The 19,969-nt window shown below is 35.8% G+C and overlaps 1 protein-coding gene across 2 annotated transcripts in view; it reads left to right on the top strand.

The window, feature by feature from the left end:
- The window catches only part of LOC117404907 (myosin-IIIb-like), a 94,040-nt gene that overhangs the window by 13,315 nt on the left and 60,756 nt on the right, over window positions 1-19,969 (top strand). For both annotated transcript variants that reach the window (XM_059032268.1, XM_034924236.2), the window contains exons 8-15: window positions 5,713-5,778; window positions 12,642-12,797; window positions 16,662-16,752; window positions 16,841-16,957; window positions 17,708-17,812; window positions 18,369-18,452; window positions 18,786-18,988; window positions 19,733-19,831. In XM_059032268.1, coding sequence (XP_058888251.1) covers window positions 5,713-5,778; window positions 12,642-12,797; window positions 16,662-16,752; window positions 16,841-16,957; window positions 17,708-17,812; window positions 18,369-18,452; window positions 18,786-18,988; window positions 19,733-19,831 — 921 coding nt within the window. The remainder of the gene's footprint in view (window positions 1-5,712; window positions 5,779-12,641; window positions 12,798-16,661; window positions 16,753-16,840; window positions 16,958-17,707; window positions 17,813-18,368; window positions 18,453-18,785; window positions 18,989-19,732; window positions 19,832-19,969) is intronic.

Raw genomic sequence — 19,969 nt, 5'->3', positions numbered from 1 at the left:
TTAATTCCACCATTATCTGGATATGTGTTACTTATTGAGGAGCACATTTTTTTTTTTTTTGGTTCATCATGAAGTCTATAAAAATTATTTTTCTTAGTTAAAAGCTTAATAGATGCCAAGTGTAAGAATTAACTTTGATAGACTAATCAGAAAGTGGATGCACTGGGCTGTGCTGGGGAAAACTAAATTGGCCAAGATTATGCTTCAAGGGTGCTTTTAGTATTTTTAAAGATTAATTCGATTGCATTATAAGCTTGCTGTGACAGTAAAGATAAGCTTGTAAATAAAAGCAGCTCCTCTGTTGTGGTTATTTAAAACATGACCTGGATCTTTTGTGTCATCAGACGGCCTCGGACTGTGCCCCTAATATACTCATACACACACATCCAGGGTAGTGAATACTGAGGCTGAGTGTAACCGAGCATACAAAAGGGTAAAGTAGTAAAAACGTTAACACAAGGATTAATTACTGAAACTGGAGAGCGCTTTCAGAGAATTAATGTGGAGGACTTTTAATTTCTGGAGTTGACACGGGACGTGATGTATTTGCCAAACTCTTAAAGTCCTGTGCAAAGCCATAAGGTGCAGTAACAAGGTGTAAATAAGCTGTGAAGGTTGAAGATAATTGGTGGAATGTGCAGTCCAAGGCTGTGTTTATTCACCTAGATCCAAAGGTATTACCAAAATATAACTCCGCTTGTATCTGTCTGAATCGAGCTGATAACTGAAGTAAATGACAGAAATAAATGATGCCTTGTCAAACCTAGCAAAGACTAATGAAATCATACCTCAGCCGAACCAGCCCAAACCACTGGCCTGTTAAGATGCAATATTCTAGCAAAAAGTCAAAGATAATCTAAATTCTTTCGAGCAGAACAGCTGGAAGTAGTTTAAGGTTCACTGTAAGTTTTCAAATTTCACTAAATGTAATCATACTGAGAAAGTTATATAATAGTCATCCCTGACTGAAATTCATTGTGATATGTTACAGGTGACATGATGATATGTTACAGAGTGTTTTTTTCTTTCTTCAAATTGATGAAAACAGTTTTACCATGCATACATAATAATAATTTAGAAAGTGGAGCTCATCGCAGGTTAAAGTGCTGTCAGCTGTTGATAATTACTGTTCATTTGGCTAATTTACCATCCCAGTTGATATATGTGTAAATTGAATAACAGGAGAGATAGGTCTTTGTTCTGGATAGGTTGAGTGATGGCAACATTTACATTTAACTAAATTCAGAATATTGTTGCTGTTCTAATTTCTGCCAGCTATTTTTTTTGCCTTCTACAACTGATAAGTCTGATGATCTTGGAAACAAAAGGTATACATGAAATTCCATTTATCAGGAAAACAGACCTCCTTATCTGATACTTGGTGTGAATACATTAGCTGCCAGGACATGGGAGGCACTGAATGAAGCAATTTAGTGAACACATTAGGCAAAAGTGAGTAGTGATTGCATTATAGTCTACTGTAGCAATAGCAACTGAACATGCACACATGCATATTTGAGAACACAGGATATGTATTTTAGGCATAAAAATTGCATTTGTTTGCATAAACTAGGGACTATGGACAAACAGTCCCATGACAACAGCAGCCTCTGAGCATCTGGAGTGTTTGATAATGATCCCATTTCAACCCCCTGTTTCTCATTATGTTCTTCATTATGATAGAGCAAAGGTGAAATTTGCTGTTCCCTGAGGTCACCAGGAACACTCAATTTCCAATAATGGTTCATTATATTATCTATGCACCAACATTGGCTTTTGTCACAACTCTACCTCACTTCCAATTCCATGCATCCTTACAAGATTTACGTACTTCATTTGATGCTCGCTGAGCAATTTAAGAATAAGGTAAAGGGTTCTGTTGTGGTCTGCAGCTACGTTTTGTCAACTCTACTATAGGAATATATCTACAGTAAATTCCTCCCACTTCAGATCAGTGTTAATGTGTATTGACTAGTGCTTTACCAGCAAAGTACTTGTTTTATACATTTAAGAACATAGATAGATACAATGACTGTGCTTTCAAGGTGTCAAATCAATCACATCTCATAAGGGGTGTTGAAGACAGGGGTTTGTGAAGGAAAGGTTCAATTATATATAAAAAATTATTATCATCAAAAGTCATTGTAAAAGATAATAAATAAATAAAAAATAGAAATATTCTTTATCATTTTGTTTCATGATAGAGATAAAGGCAGCATTTTCCAAGCAATCTTTCAAGCATGCCCTCCCCACAAATTATGGGTGCTCATGCTATAAGTAGTTGTCCATTGAATGTGGCTAGGGTTGCCAAGCAACTACAAGAATGTGCTTCTGCCAAGCATATAAATCCAGATGAAGAGGATATTTGTACCTGGGGTGTTGCTTCACCCCCCAGAAGTAAGAAAACAACCTAGTTCAGTGTGCCAGTCAGTTTCACATCCACAAAGACATAAAAGCAAAATATGCTTGAAATATTTCTTAATGTCATGACATGTTGTACGCTTGTAGTGCACCTGAATTTATGTTTGGTCAAATTCTTTTTTTGACTAGTTAGTGCAATTTTGTATGTGTTGTGTCAGTGTTTTGATACATTCAGAAGTCTACCCTGGTGACTTCTTCAAAGACTGATAAACCTGTTGTTGCTAAAATATTACATACAAACATGTCCAAAGGCTTTTCCCTTTCCTCTGTAAGCATTGACATTCACAAGTCTGCATTGTCTAGTGATTTTCAGATACATGTACTCTTATCTCCAGTTGCACATGTCTTCACAATTTTTTTTTTCTTTGAAGTTTTTTTTTTTCAGCGTCTTGGTCATGACTACCACTGACTTATGCCTCAGTGTTCTTTCAGTCATGATCTCATTTTAAGGTATCTTAAGAAATATCTCAATTACTCTTTACTATGCATCAGGTTATTATAGCCAAAATGTCAACTGCTGGTATCTGGTCTCCCCAACATCTAAAGCCTTTTTATTGACTCCAGTGTGTAACTGCTGTTCTTTATAGTTTTCATTTTGATGTTCTTTGGATTTAAGAAAAGTTTTTTGCTCTCCATGTGTACTGATGAGGACAATTTCAAAAAGGATTTGGCTGCACAAGGTTGAATTTATTATTGAGGTGCAATTCTTTAATTCAGGAGAAAATCATTGCTCCTGGAGGGGTAACCCCACAAAAGACATATAACTTGCTCTGTCTCTAGCTGTACTCTTGCATATCAATCCAATCCTGTCAAATATAGCAAAAGACACCTACTGTTTTTAATGGAGCTACAAGAATGTACAAAATGTACAGGCTGACTTAACCATGACCTTAAAAACAGATGATGGTGATACGCCATTGACGTCCCAGTGATAAATATTGTGGAGCACTTTACTGATCCATAAGAGAGGATTTTTTTTCTGTCAGCAATCAAATATATATATATAATTTGTACTGTGAAGGGTTGTCTGGTACTTGTTTTGGGAAAAGGAAAGTTAATTGTTTTTTGAAAAATATTTTCTTTTGTTTGTGTATTCTTGTTGTGGACCTTTTAATAGACTAGTATAATTAGCTGCACAGTTAAAGCCAGAGAATAAATGGGAAGTAAAATGCTGGGTATTGAACCGTGTTACTGATCTCATTGGAATAGAATGAGTCATTTCATTTTCACCAGCTGTGACTTTGGAGACTGGCTGTGTGACACAAGATAGGCAAGTTAAATAAAGTACTTTGGAATGGAAATGTTGGCACTGCTTATTAGTTTAACATAATATCTGTAATATATTATATAGTACTTCTGTTACCACAGCATCTTTAACTAACTGGCGTGTATTGGTACAGTAATATTTAGTCACATTTTTATATGCCATAATGAATAGATTACACACAGAGTACAGTAACTGAAATATTTTCAATCAAGATAAGTGATTTTTTTAAGAAGGTCATTGAACATTTATAACATTTCTGTTTAACTTATATGTTTTGCAACAATGATAACATATTTCAATATGCTAATTATTTTACACTTTTCAGGAATACTGCCTTTGTGTTTGGCTTTGTGTAGTCAATTTTCCAATAAAATAATCTAGAATAATGTTGATATTCCATTTCGTATCATTTGAACACATTTTATGTATATTCAGTTTATTTAATCTTTTTTATATACAGTAATCTGTCATGTATCCGCCCTAACCATTTATCCACCATGATCAAGCTCTTCAGCAACATTAGTTTATTATTGAACAGAGAAAATGAGTCTATTTTTGAGCGTGTCTATTTTTTGGTTGGTATTTAACCTTGAAAGGTTTTGTAGCTTAAAATGTCAATGACGGGCAGCACCCAGTAAACAAATCTTTAACAGCCTTGAATTGGTGAAACAGACGCTGTGGCAAGCAGATCAGCATGTATCAGATAAAGCACTTCATCAAGAGGAAGAAAATGGCTGGGAAAAAAAAAAACACACAAAAACCTTTAAAATAGGATAAGAAATAGCTTCTGTTTGCCAAGTGCGAAAGGGTATTTGACAGCACTCATACTACAGTGATGGTGCATTGACTTTATAACATTTAAACATTACTGCAATATAACATCAAGGCAAGCATTGTGCTCGTGTTACATTCTGCGTGGAACTGAATTGATTTCACTTTGATCTTCAGTTTCTGAAAGGATTGTCTGTCTGAATCCCTGTCAAAGAGTTTAGTGACTTTGTGTCTTTGTGTAGTACAGGATGGCAGTTTTCTTTTTTCAAGTACAAAAATCTACGTGGGTATTCATTCAGTATGCATGAAACATACTGTGGTGCAAGATGTACGTGCTGATCTTAAATATAGCAAATATATAGTAAATATACCAACACTGTATTTCTGATAAATGTTGCAAATGTATTTGGAATGTAACAACGTTCACAGAAATGAAGTAAAATACAGTGGCATGTATTACTCTCCATCACTAATTATCCCTGAGTTTAACCTTTGATTAATAATACCTTTTTACATTTTACGAAAGTATTCTATAATCCCAGACTCCTGTAACAGATTAATATCAGCAGGCTAGAAATTAAAAGATAGGTCTTGCACTTTTTATCTCTTCATAAGTGTTAAGCCTTGACTGGTTTCAAACTGTACTGGGAGTGCTCACATTTAGTGCTGACATGCTCTGGCGTTACCGTAGTTACATGCACCACAGATTGGAGGCTTTTTTTTTTTTATTGTTGCCTGTTGCTGAACCCTCCTAGTTTTGACCTGACAACTTTTTTTTTTACAGATAGATAGTGCATTAAATCCTGCTGACAAAGGTTATTTGTTCCCATATTTTTTTGTCTCCAGTTGGCAGATGGTTTCTGCCAAACACTTTGGTGCTGTCATCATCCATCATCTTCTTGAGTAGTTTTGCACCTCAATGCTTAGTATAGTACTCAGTATTATTTTCTTTGAGTTCCTTTTTTGACTGTTTTAACTAATGCAGATTATGTCTACTGGAGTTTTGCCTGTGTCATATGATCAAACAAGAAAATAAGATGAGCATGTCACAGAAATGAATCTTTCTCGAAAACCATCACTAAAATAATACATTAGTAGCAGTGAGAGATATCTTGGTTTCACTGCGGAACTAAATACATTACAAAATGAATAATACATTGCATATGTTTTTATGATGAAGATGATTCTTCTTCTTATTTCAGCCCTTCACTTATTTCTCTGATTTATTTCTATTTTGTTTTCTTTTACTTTAGAAACCCATCTCCTACCTTACGTAATCCAGAGCAGTGGTGCAGAGGATTCAGTCACTTCATCTCACAGTGAGTACTTCATATTCTACTTCATGTCTGAGGGTTACCTGAGACAAGTACAGTACACTGGGAAATGAGAAACATTCAAATTAGTAAACGTTCTTCCATTATAGACAAATGATTGAATTTATTCACTCAATGAAACACAGCTGAATAGCGTATGGGGAAGAGTAGACATTTCAATTTGTAGTCAGCAGTTTTCAGTTATAATGAGTTTAATCAACCATTGCAATCATTTTTTATTGTTTTAAAACATTTGGTGTATAACAAAATAAAGCATCATAAAGCAAAACTAAAGAAAAACTATCTGAAAACTGAATAAAGTTAATTATCAGACATAAACAGTATATATATCTGTATTTTTGTATTGTATATGTTTTAAAATAGTTGTTGTTGTCTCAGCCATGGCAGATTCAACACAATTGTGGTAAAATAGTTATTTTCTATAAGATATGTTGATGTGTTTCTGCAGCATCGCTGAAGCTCTGCATACTGTATATTTATGATTTTTTTTTTTTTTTTTTTTTTACAAAATGATTGTTTCATTGAGCTTTCATAAATAGTCATGAACTGAACAGTCCATTGAACAGAATACATAATATTTACATAAAATTCATACATGCACATGCTAATGAAAACTGGTATGGACTCCATTAATTATAATGCTGTCAACAATACAGGTAGGTCAAATGAAAATATCTTTTGTATAGTTTTTAACCGCCACGTTTAGGTGCAATGATAAAATACGTATTTCAGACAGGAAACGGTACTTGCTGGAGATTTTTTCATATCTTGCGATCTTCAGTTTCTGAAACAGAGCTGGCGAATCACGATAACTTTGAAATACAAAAGATATTGTTAGAAAGATGTTTTTTTTTTTGGTGTGTAAAATAACTTTTCTGAAGGATTTTGCAAACTATCTTCTAAAAAGAACATCCTCAGATGCTGCATTGCATTCCCTTCCACGTTTATATTTTAAACAAGCCTCTGTTTATTTTGATTTGCTGTGACATTTGCTCAACGAGAAAACAGGAATCCACCAGACCAAAAGGAGGCAATGTATTTTTAAACAGACCGCACCAAGGGTAAACAATGCACTTATCTTATGGTCTTTCCGATTAGTCTGTATGTTTTATAGACATTATGGTAATGACCAGGCTTTGGCACAAGCTGGTGATTCTCCCATGAAACCAAGAGTCTGAGATACATATTAAAGCTAAAGATTCAAGCAGGGGCGCTGGAACTGGGGTGCTGGGGGTGCAACAGCACCCCCTGACTTTGCATGGCTTCCATCATATACAGGGGTTACAGTTTTGTTCAATGGCTTTCAGCACCCCCACTTTAAAAATTGTTCCAGTGCCACTAGATCAAATAAAGATCAAATAAAGTTCCTTGTTAGAATATTGCTATCTTATACAGTCAGTAAACAATATGGAGGTGCGTCAAGATTTCCAAAACTATGTTTTTTAGATGTGATATATTGAGTCTTGAATCTTCAGACACCTAACTATTGTCTTGTTGTCCTGTATATCACAACATAATTTATATTCAATCTGCCACCAAATCAGGTAAGTATTACAAGTATTCGTTTTGGATTGTATTGGAGGAACAATGTAATCAGTTTTTAAAGACAACATCAGCATCCAAAATGTACTGTGAATGTTGCAAGCTTTACTTTGTGTGTCTTTAAAAAGAAAATACTTATTTTTACTCATGTAGGCAAAAGAGAAATCAGTTTGGAATCAATTTATGCATACTGTTTAAAAAAAGCAGGACTATTTGGGTATAAAGTTCACAAAATAAACATTCTTAATGCTAAATCCTGAAGCCTCTTGTGTAATGGGCTTTTGAAGTGAAGGGAATACTCTATCATTTTAGCCTGATTATTTGTGGATACTGGAGTTCTTACTTTTGCTTGGACCAACAGTGCACATTTTGTAGACCTGCAGACCTGAAATTAACTCATTTTTTTTTTCATTATTTATAATGATAACATCAGACTTTACAGCGGTGAACCTTTAGCCATTAGAGGTAATTGGCTCATTTATTTGTGTTAGTTGTGCATTTGTCAGTGCAGAGAGTATGTCAGCTTTGTTGTGATAAATTAAACGCAATGGATGCATAAAATCCATACCATCTATTCTCCATATGGTTGAACCTTTTTTTTGTATGTGTATGTCAGTTTTGTATGATGAGTGGCTGCATGCATAGTCATTTCATTATCTACCTGCTTCCTTATGGTGTTGGCCATTAAAATGAAAAGGGAGTCTATCTCATTCATTTAAAAGGCTCTCCGTTTGATTTTACAGGGAATAAATGCAATTTTTTCTTTTACTTAAGTTATTACCGTGGGTTATCAATTCAATGTGATTTCTAAGTGTAACCAAATACTCACTGTAATATCCTTCACAATACTTAATACATATAAACAGCATTTAAATCAACTTTAGAGAGAGAGAGAGAGAGAGAGAATTAAATTGCTACTGTTTTTTTCTGTTCGTTTGGCCATTGTGCTGTTTTGTTTGTTCAGTGTTTGTGTTTTGTTAAGTCTATTTATTTTATTTCACTCACAGTGCTGTGTGTGTTTCTTCCGGGTCTGACGTCACCGCTCAGGCCAGCGTGCCTCATTTTCCATTTTTTTGCCTGTTAACACATCATTTGTATCCAGTGGCTTCCTGCCTGCTTTGACTTCCTCTGCTCAATGTCTCACTGGTTTGCTGTTCCTCAGACACATGCATGTGGCTGTGCATGACTTCTGTGTAGTGGCATTAAATCACCGCACCTATAGAGACCCAGACAGATGACATGATCGGAATTTGAAAACCCTCTTCTGGTCCTCTGCTCTCACACACAGCGCAGTGCTGCCTTAACGTCATCCTTGTATCTTTCTGTCAAGTGCTGATGCTCATGGCATTATGGTCCATTAGCATTAAGTCACCTTAGTCGCATGGGGTCTGCTCCAACTCTGTCATCTTAATTGTGACTGTTTAGTGTACCACAATAATAGACATTGCTATGTAAGTGCTTTCGCATGGAAGACAGACATCAGAGAAAACAGGTATTTCTTTTAGTTTTAAAGCTTAAAAAAATATAACTGCATATTTTAAAAATGTTTTTCTTTTTTTTAACTATTAGTAAAATACACATGATTATTATTAATATTTAGGTTTAATGATTTACTGATAGTACATTTTTTATTGGATTTTTTTAAAATTTTAGCACTATTGGTAATTTTACGTAAAAAAAGACTCTGGACATTCTATGAAATTTTCTTGAATAGTGAAGTAAAGTTGACTGACATGTGGTCAACATGAGTGCTCTATATAAAGATCACTTTCATTTGTTTTCCTGTGCGGCATGTTTTCTGACTCACCTTGTATAGGTAGCATTTGTGTTGAATTATGCTCTACTTTGAATTATAATACCCCCCCTAACATCAGCCATATTTTGAATGCAAATTTACGACTTGGAATAGTTACAGTGACTGCACTTCGGTACATTATCAGCAATTAGCGTCCATGCTCATAAATTCTGATTTGATAACAAAGTTCAATGTAAGCTCATTCATTTACTTTTATAGTCATCTAGTGGCTGTCTGCTGTTGTAACCCTTTTTTTACATGCTTTATTTTCATATCTTTGGTGCCATTTGGTTGATATAAAACATTATGTGTGTCCTAAGTGCAAATGGTCATTAGCTTAGGTAAATTCACTAGCTTCTCCAGGATGTACTGTCATTTAAGGAACGCTGTCATTTAAGCATTTAAGGAACACCATATTAATGTTATATAGTATAGTAATGTAATAGATGGTCCACAACATGAAACACTTTATTAATCCCCACTACTGCGTGTTTATTAAATAGTTCCAAGTATATTTACAGTACACTTTGGACTGAGCTTTGCATTTAATTATACTGTATTAAAGGCCAATAAATATGTTATCTTTAATCCAAAGCCTTTTAAGGACAGTTGTGATGTCAGTCCAACATCTTTAAATCCATTAGTGGTTAGGGTTAAAGCACACATAATCTTAATTTAATTTTGACTTCACTCAATCAATCCACTCCTAAGTGTGGAACAGTGTAGTGTGTTTTGGAACACTTCCCTATAAACACCCCGTGAACTGCCTATCAGCTACTTTCATTCTTGTTATATTTGGTTCAAAAAACACACACAGACTATGAGATTGAAAGTAATAAAAATAAGCCAATGATTTTTTTCATGACATTTCATATCCATGCTTTTACTATCAATTCTGTTATCAAGTGGTTACAATGCTGCTTAAACCAAGAGGAGGGAGAACTAACTACTCTAGCCCTAACCCTAACCCTCCACCCCACTAGTACCACCGTTCCAATAGGACAAGGTGAATTCTAATGGTTTCAGTGCGGCTGTGACTGGATGTTTGGTCCATGTTACACAACCACTGTTTTATGTATTTAGTATTATTGCTTCGCACTGCCCTTAGCTTGTGTATTTATGCTTATTGTTTTGCTTTTCATCTCTGATAATTAAATCAGTAATCTTGATGCAGGTGATCATTGGCTGTAGTGCTGTTTAAGGTGGAATTTTGTACTTTCACTGCTTCGTGTTAACTGAACTGATATTAAAGGTGTTTAAACTATAGCTTAAAAAGACAACAAACACTTTGTTAATGGAAACTTTCAAGATTATGTAAATGCTTCACTGCCACTAACAGCATATTACTCCACAGTTTTAGGAGTGTTAAAAATAGTTATTTTACAAAATAGTGCCTTTTAATGTGTGACTTATTCTAGAATTAAGTCAATAGCTTCCTTCTTCCACTCCCACAATGTGGGCAATATAGCTCTTTAAAATAATTTTACCTCAAGGGACAATTTGCAGCAAACAGGGCATTAGAATAATTACTCTGTATCCTGGTTACATTTTCAGTTTAAGTGTGTATTTTTTCAGTTAAAGAAGAAAAAGGGCAAAAATCATGCAATAAAGGATTAGTTAATGATATAAATGTGTTCTGCATAGTCGAATTTCGATTATGAGCATGATAATAGACCATGCTGCCCAAATCAATCATTTTATTACTAGTAAGGAATGTCATGGATTCTAAAATACTTGAAAGTTATTGGAACTGTTTCAGTGAGTCTTTGAACGAGTGTAAAAACCAGTACAAGGAAGGAACAGTCTATCAAGACAACAATATGTGATGAGCAAAAACAGCTTTATTTGATTTCCATTGTGTAACATTGCTTATTTTTAACATAGCAATTTAGATGGGGTGCGTGTAACTGTTTTATTAAAGTATGGCTGCATACTGTAATGTGTTAATTAAAAAGTCTCCTATTTTGTCCATCAGATTAACAAATGAAAAAAAAGGATATTTTATAACACGGTGGCGGTGAAATGCAAACAACGTTATCAAGCGATGCAAGCTGCTTGAGACATTTCAAAAGATCTCTCAGACAGACCGGCATGTGTGGGTGTCTGCTCTTGTCCTCGCGTAATACATGCTTCATCATTGCCTGTAATTGTGGCAGCAAATAGCTGCTCTTTGTGACAAAATGGAAATGGTGTTTAGAAGCCTGGCTGTGTGATTGCAGTAATGGCTGCAACCTTTGGTTAATGTAGTGACACTAATGAATTCTGGGAATTAATTTCCATCTAATAAGTCCTGATAGAAGGTACCAGAATTTCTGACTAGATAAGGCACTGCTTGTCAGACTGTCCAGGCTCATTGCTTTATCTTTATGTGAAGACCAGTTTGTATGTAACAAGTACCAATGCCAGGGTGGGATGCACACATACATTTTCTATCTAGATCTATTTACTTGTCTGTCTAACATGTGTCTGTTGTCTATACAGATAAACAAATGCACCATGATACACAATATAATGCCATTATATAAAGAAATTTATAGTAAAATAAACAAACTTTTAAATGGTTTAATATAATTGATACCATTCATATAATTACATGTTACTGTGGAAGAAAAAAAAAAATTCTAACTTGAATAGCTATATTTTTGTATCCAGATGATAAATTAAAAAAAATTAAAAAATGGTTAATAAATGTTAACCTGAGACGAGCACATGGATTTTCTATATTTGAATAGAAGAGCATGCTGCTGGACAGGCAGATATACACTTATTTTATAGCCCAGCATGGCAAGCTGATATTTATAGTGTTGGAGAGAGAGAGAAAGAGAACGGAGGTGGTGTAAATAGTTCTGGTGTTGCTTCTGCTCTGGGTGGCCACTACTCCCAGGAGTGAGACCAGACTACAATAACAACCCACATGGTACAGCCTCTGTAGGACCAGCACTCTCTGGAGATAACTGCATCATTAAGGTGAGCAGAGAAGATAAACTTCTACACCAGCATCCGTCACACGAGGGAGTTAAGCAAATCCCTGAAGAAAACTAGAATTATTCTACTGGCTACTGTATTATTCTTAAAAGCAAGCAACCAAATATGTTTACTGTTACCTGATTCTGAAATCCAGAGTATATTTTGTTACAGAGCTTGAACATACTGTTTTATTCCTGTATTTGTTGAGCACCTCACTTGAAAGTGTAATATGATAAACAAAACCTTTGAAAAAATTTACAATTTGTGTCTGTTGCATGTATTGCACTTACTGGGAGTTTGGCAACGTATGTTTTAATGTGTTGATTATTCCAAAAAATAAGTCATTAGAATACTGTGAAAGAGGATATAATAATATAATAATATACAGTATATATAATTAATGTACAAATGTCTTTAAATTAATTTTTTTTATGATTTCCTTTAATGTATGGATTTAAGAAAACAATGAATTTTGTCTAAATTTGATGTCACGATTTTAGGCTGCATATTTTAATCCTGTTTATTTGTGTCTGTTTGTTTGTAGGTGTTTGATCAAGGACTTTGAAAGGCGGCCTTCGGTTACACACCTCTTGGAGAATCCCTTCATTAAACAGACCCATAGTAAAGTCATGACTCTCCAAAATCAGCTGGCCAGACTCATCCAGGAACAACAAGAGTCAGGCTGTATATCCAAAACCAAGTATGTTCCTGCAATTCAAGGTTTACTCTGGGTTGTGAGAGGAATGACACATCCCTTTCTATTAAAACATTCTTATTTAGTGCTTCTTTAGTTTAGAATTTGTATTGTTGTTTTTGTACAACTTTACATCGATTTTAGGAATTTGCTTTTACACACTAACTATAAAGCTTTTTAACTGTGGTAATTTTCAATGATTACATCACAGTTGTGATCCTTGAGGTCAAGAAGACCCCCCCCACCCCCCAACCCCCCCAACCCCTGTTGCTAACAAGTAGGCTGGAGTCTAAAGGATTTCACTAGGTCGAGATAAAGCCCTCTTTAACCAACATTAATGGAATAACAAAAATATATGACTTGCTATCTAAAAGAATGTGATGCCAGTTTATGGAGCACAAGGTCCCTGTGATGTTGCAGTTAACAATCTGTGTGCTAGAGAGCAGAACTGAGCAGGACTCTAGGTTGCAATTGTACCCACAGAGGAAAAAAAACAGACATTTGATGGAATCTATTTAGAGCTATAATGCGTTTTTTCAATACTATAATATATATATATATATATATATATATATATATATATATATATATATATATACTGTTTACTGTAAATATTCAATGAAGCAGTACAAATTACAGCTGTCTTCAAAAACATAAAACATGAGTGTCCAGTGGGTGGCAGGATTTCACTGCTGCTGTTTTTTGTATGGTCCTAATGTGAATTCTGATGTGAGCTGAGTGAATGCCAGATTGTTTATAATAGGTAATAAACAGACATGGAGGCAGTGCTGTAATGTAAGGACTGTTTTCAATTCATGTGTGTATCCCAAAGCAGCATTACAGCAGTGTTGTGTGTTCACCTAGGAGATTAAACTTAATTCAATTAAGTACGTTATTTTATATTACTCTCTACAGTAGATATGTAATTGATGCAATCCAAAGCTCTTTGCATTGTGTAAATTTATACATTTCAATATCCTACATTGCAAAAATAATAGTGTTCGGTAGTGTCTTACAGCCTTGTCAATACATTTGACATTGATGCATGATAAGCACAAAAAGCAATTACCTCACCATGGGTGGCATTTTGTTATTGTTATTTTTGATAAATTACAATGAAATTTATACATTAAAAATATAAACCTTCAAAAGGTGAAACAAAATGTTTCTAATGTGAGGTTGGGAGGGAGGGGGTGATATACTAGATATGGGAAATTCTCTAAATAGTGGACAATCAACAGGGCCCATCTGTTTTATGTTGTTTTATATTCCATTATTGCAGAGTGGGAATGCTCATGAGACACACTGCAGACAGAAATAGTCTGCTAGGTGCTGTGTGGCGGAGTGCCCCGCCCCTATTTATTATTATTTGTATTTGTTTGCGGCGCGGATAAAAGCGCCGCGTCTTTTGGTATTGTTTTTTATATTTATAAAAACCCCGTGAGGATGCGTGACTGATCAGCAACTGATTATTTAACTAGCTGACAGTCACGCATCCTTACCAAACGCGTGCAGACTGTGGCTGAGGGGTAATAAGATAATTAACAGCTAGTTAACCCCTCGGCCAGAGTATAAGAACCTGCAGCTGTCCGTGCTGCAGGGTTGAGTGTACAGAGAGGAGGTACAGGGAGATAGAGGAGACAGAAATAACAATTGCTAAAACGTGCTGGATTAGCCAGCACGACACTTACTTGTTTGTCTGTCTGATTCGTTTGGCCCTCGTGCCCTTTGGTTTCTGTTTTGTTGTTTGTTTAAATCTTTCATTTTTGTTTATTAATAAATCAGCTGAACGCCGTTGCGTTCACTTTCACCCGCCCATCCATTGTTGTGGTTCTGTTACTTCCTGGTCCGTGATGTCACCACACCTCACCACTGCGATGGATGGGCGGGTGAAACTGAACGCAACGGCGTTCAGTTGATTTATTAATAAACAAAATAAAAGATTTAAACAAACAAAAAAACAGAAACCAAAGGGCACGAGGGCCAAACAAATCAGACAAACAAGTAAGTGTCGTGCTGGCTAATCCAGCACGTTTTAGCAATTGTTAATTTCTGTCTCCTCTCTATCTCCCTGTACACCCCACCCTGCAGCACGGACAGCTGCAGGTTCTTATACTCTGGCCGAGGGGTTAACTAGCTGTTAATTATCTTATTACTCCTCGGACACAGTCTGCACGCGTTTGGTAAGGATGCGTGACTGTCAGCTAGTTAAATAATCAGTAGCTGATCAGTCACGCATCCTCACGGGGTTTTTATAAATATAAAAAACAATACCAAAAGACGCGGCGATTTTATCCACGCCGCAAACAAATACAAATAATAATAAATAGGGGCGGGACACTCCGCCACATGCTGTCATTAGGGATCAGCGATAATTGTAACACATCAGGAGATAGGGAGCTCGCTGCAGGTAATATCTCTGCTGTTAAATGATTTTAACTTTTTCATGTCTTTGCCTGTATACACCTGATGGAATCTGATTGTAAATGCTAATGTGTCTAACATGCATCTCCTCTACAAAGCTGAAGTAAACTAATGTGCCAAGTTTGTGTTTGCTACAATTCAATATGTGGTAGAATTAGATCTTTCTGGGCCTGTCCTCAGAGGCAGGGCTTAATCTGATTAAAGAAGCTTGCAGACAGAATACCTGCATGCTTCCAGTTCAGTGTCTGAATGAGTTAGAGCAGCACTTTGATGAGATTGAGCCTGACCAGTAGCACAGTTCCAGCACGAGAGCAGTGCTCTGCAATGGTCATGTTGCAAACCAGGCATAATGCGAGTCCTACGACGGTCTTGTGGAAAGAGATATTGTGGAAAAGCAGCAGGTAATTTATAGAATAATACATTCACACATTTTATTAGCTAATTTTAATGATAACAAAAACGAAAATATTGCGCTGATGTTATTTAAAATGAGCATTTCCTTCTATAAAGTTATTGCTGAAAACAAGCAAACATACTGCGTGAAACGTCTGCAGCTTCAGAGAAATCTTTATGTTGTGTTTTGGTTGTAGCAATGTTGGTTGTATTTAGGAAACGCTTGCTTAATAATGTGGCATTTCTTTATTTTCAAATGTCTGTTACTCTACTGCTGTTTCTACTAACATAATGTAATCAAAGAAGAAAAGGTCAATGTAGTTGCAAATCAGTATATGGTACAGAAAATGTTAATAAACTTGTTGCTGGCGGTAAGGAGAAACAATAATTGGACATTGAAAATTGATGAGAAAATCAGGGGTAAAATAATTGGGCACAATAAAAAATACTAATACAAATAAATTATATATATATATATATATATATATATATGTATATATATATATATATATATATATGTATATATATATATATATATATATATATATATATATATATATATATATATATATATTTGAACCACTGAAAACCTAAACATCCTAGCATACCATAGGAATCTAAATGTACTCTTTATCAACTGCAGCACAACTACCCTTGAAACCAAAGCTTCTGTACCACCAACAAATATTCAATAGTTTTCTTTTATTCACTGTTATACCCCGAGGGTGTATTTGACAAGCTCCCCTTCTATCAAGGTGCAACATGAATACATTCATAATGTGCAGCTGCCTTTGCACTGACCCTGTGACTTCCACACAGGAGAATAAAAGGTCAATTGGCAACCAAATGAAAACTACACTGCAGTAAATAAGGGCTTGGTATAATCAATAAAACCCTGGGGAAGTGTTAAAAATTAGCTGTGTGCACCCTGACATACAGTTTAACTGTTTTTAAAATGGAAGTTCTTGAGATCTGTTGTACATGTAACATGAGACTGAGGTACTACAGCATATAAAGTAAAACTTTTTTTTTTTCTTTCCCAAATCCATTTAGGCATGCACAAATCAATACTAGAAAAACGCAAGAAAATGCAGTGGAAAGCTGTCCAGACGATGACTTGGTCAACCTCGAAATTTTAGATGAGGTGAGTGTTTTTTTTTTTTTTTTTCTGTCTGGATGGGGTGGGGAGGTGGGATGTTCTACTAAACCAGTCCTTATTTATCGTTGTGTAGGAAACTCTCATAGCTCATCTGCAGAAGCGGTATGCAGCCCTTCAGATTTACACATATGTTGGAGACATTCTGATTGCTTTAAACCCTTTTCAGAATCTTAACATCTACTCACCACAGGTAAGTTTAATAGAAGCATATACATTTTTTAATTTGGCATGTACTAATATCACCATACCCAAATGCTATCAGTGAAAATAAATATCATCAAAATTTCCTGTGATTAATTTGGAGTTGACTAGCTAAATTATTACATGCTTGTGTAAAAGCAGGGCACAGGGGCAGAATGTGATCTCATTTTGTGATAGTCACATGCTAGTTTCATTATAAAGAGTTCAGTAGGTTTCATGTTACTCTTCAAAGCGAGAGCATTTGATCCTTGTGTACTCCATCGGTGTAATATGTTTTTCCATGATTTTGAATTACGCTGCTGTGGAAATACCCTGTACACACATAGCTGGAGGCTGGTTTGGAGAAAGGGCACCTGGGGTAGATAGCAGTATGGTTGTGACCTCCAAATGAATGTTGTACTTTGTAAGGTCTAGTACTGTAAGTCTATCTGCAATAGTCATGTAAAATCCTTCGTATACAGTATTACAGTCTGAATACTTTTCAGGGAAGGCCTCCTCTGTCCTCAGAGCACTTTGCCCACATGCATGAACATTAAGTCCACACATTTATAAAAACTGAATGTGATCCTGTCCGCCATGCAACAAAATTACAAGGATATGTTTTGTAATGATGTTTTTTTCTTGTGGTGCATTGTTTATGAATCACCCTCTGGGTGATTCTTAAGCTACTGACGTATCTAAAAATGAAAACAATTTATGAAAGCAATTCTGCTGTTTTATTTATTTTTTTAACATACAGTTTTCTAAGCTGTACCATGGAGTAAGGCGATCATCAAATCCTCCACATATCTTTGCAACGGCAGATGCTGCTTACCAAGGAATGGTAACTTTCAGCAAAGACCAGGTAAGAAAGACAGAGAGGTGCCACCACCTTGGTTTAGAAACACACAGCAAATATACCTAATCGTCTAATTCCAGAGACTTGGACACCTTGACGATAACAGACTTTTTGTCAATTGCATCCAGCAATTTGTAATTTTGAAACACATTACGATTATACACCTTGCCTCTTTCAAAGCTTGATCTCTACTGTACTTGTGACTTTTAGAATAATCTTATAGATTACACTTACATTTATTACTGAGTGTTTTTACTAAAAATAAAAACTGCAGCTCTTTCTTTTTTAGTTACTAATCTCAAAAACAAGGTCACGTTCTGTAAGATTTTGGTCAATCTACTTTTCTTTGTGGTAGGTCTAGTATTGTTTGCAGTATGTGATACATTTCATCAGTACATAGGATGAATGTTCTTTTAATAACATACTGAGTCGCTTTAGTTTTTTTTTTATATTGACACATATAATAGCACTGGAAAGTAGCTCATAATTTACATTTTATGTTGTTTCCCATATTTAAAAAATGCGTGTGTGTTCTTTTTTTTTATTAATTTCTCTTGTCTAGTGTATCATCATAAGTGGAGAAAGTGGAGCGGGAAAGACAGAAAACGCACATTTGATTGTTCAACATTTGACCTTCTTAGGAAAGGTATTATATTCATTAGGATGATGTCTGTATATAAGGATAGATGTAATGCTTGGGTAAGTTTCTTTATAGAACCACTCTGAATTTTGAGCTATTAAGAGTTACTGACCAAAGACAAGAATCTTAAACTTTCTTTTCTCTTATTGGTTTGAGCCCATAATATGAATTACTGGTGGTTGAATTGCAGCATTTCATAATATTAAAGCACGCCATATGAAATATGTGTATCATAACAAATTGAATATATTGGACTAAAGAGAATGGTTTAAAAGGTTAATGTGTCTCCATGATCAAATGCAAATGCTGTTTACTGAAATGTTTCTGTGTGATTTGTAGGCAAACAATCGTACATTACGAGAGAAAATTCTCCAGGTCAATCCTCTGGTTGAGGCCTTTGGCAATGCCTGCACTGCTATAAACGACAACTCAAGTCGGTTTGGGAAGTATCTAGAGATGAAGTTCACGCCAACTGGGGCAGTGATGGGAGCCAAGATTTCCGAGTATCTGCTGGAAAAGTCCAGAGTAATAAAACAAGCTACGTGGGTGAAGCCTTTTGATTCAGTTTCATTCTTTTGAAAATAATATTAATTATAGAGCCTTACTAAAACATATGAGGAGGTCCTGTTTATTGAAATGGTAGAAATATATGTTTATCAAGTGGATGTATACTGTATGCTGAAAAACAAGAGTTTGTTTTGCAGGCTTATTGAGTTTTCTTTTTTTTCTTTTTTTCTTTTTTTAAAATTAAGTAATCGCCAATTGATTTTTACCCCATTTTGAAATGTCCAATTGTATTTTAGGCTCAGCTCACAGCTACCACCCCTGTGCTGACTCAGGAGTGGCGAAGACAAACACACACTGTCCTCCAAAGTGTGTGCCGTCAGCCGACCGCTTCTTTTCACTCTGCAGGCCCTCCATACAGCCCCAGAGCTACAGTGTCGGAGGAAATGCAGCTCTGGGCAGCTTACAGTCAGGCCCACAGGCAGCCAGCCAGACTACAAGGGTCGCTGGTGCGCGTTGAGCCGAGGACACCCTAAGCCTCCCCCCCCCCCAGGCACTGCTTGGCCAATTGTGCGCCTCCCCCTGGGAGCTCCCGTCCACTGTTGGCAGTGGAATAGCCTGGACTCGAACCAGCGACCTCCTGGCTATAGGGCGCATCCTGCACTCCACGCGGAGCGCCTTTACCGGATGCGCCACTCGGGGGGCCTTCTTATTCATGTTTTATAATGGTGTATTTGAGTCAATGGCTTATTGATTAAAATGTGTTTTTTCTTTCTTTTCAGAGCAGAGAAAAGTTTCCACATATTTTATTATATGTATGCTGGTCTTTATCATCAGAAACAACTGGCAGAATACAGGCTATCGGAGAACAACCCTCCGAGGTAGATGTTTAGTTTAAGATGTGATGCATTCTGTTTTAGAGACACAACGTTCGTTTATATTTACTTTTGCAAATTGAAATCAATTTGCAGGCTATATAACATGGAGTTAATGGAATGTTAAACATCAAAGTTTGCATT

Source organism: Acipenser ruthenus, chromosome 10, assembly GCF_902713425.1.
Source record: "Acipenser ruthenus chromosome 10, fAciRut3.2 maternal haplotype, whole genome shotgun sequence".
Classification (NCBI taxonomy): Eukaryota; Metazoa; Chordata; class Actinopteri; order Acipenseriformes; family Acipenseridae; genus Acipenser; species Acipenser ruthenus.
This window is presented reverse-complemented; position numbering and strand designations above follow the sequence as displayed.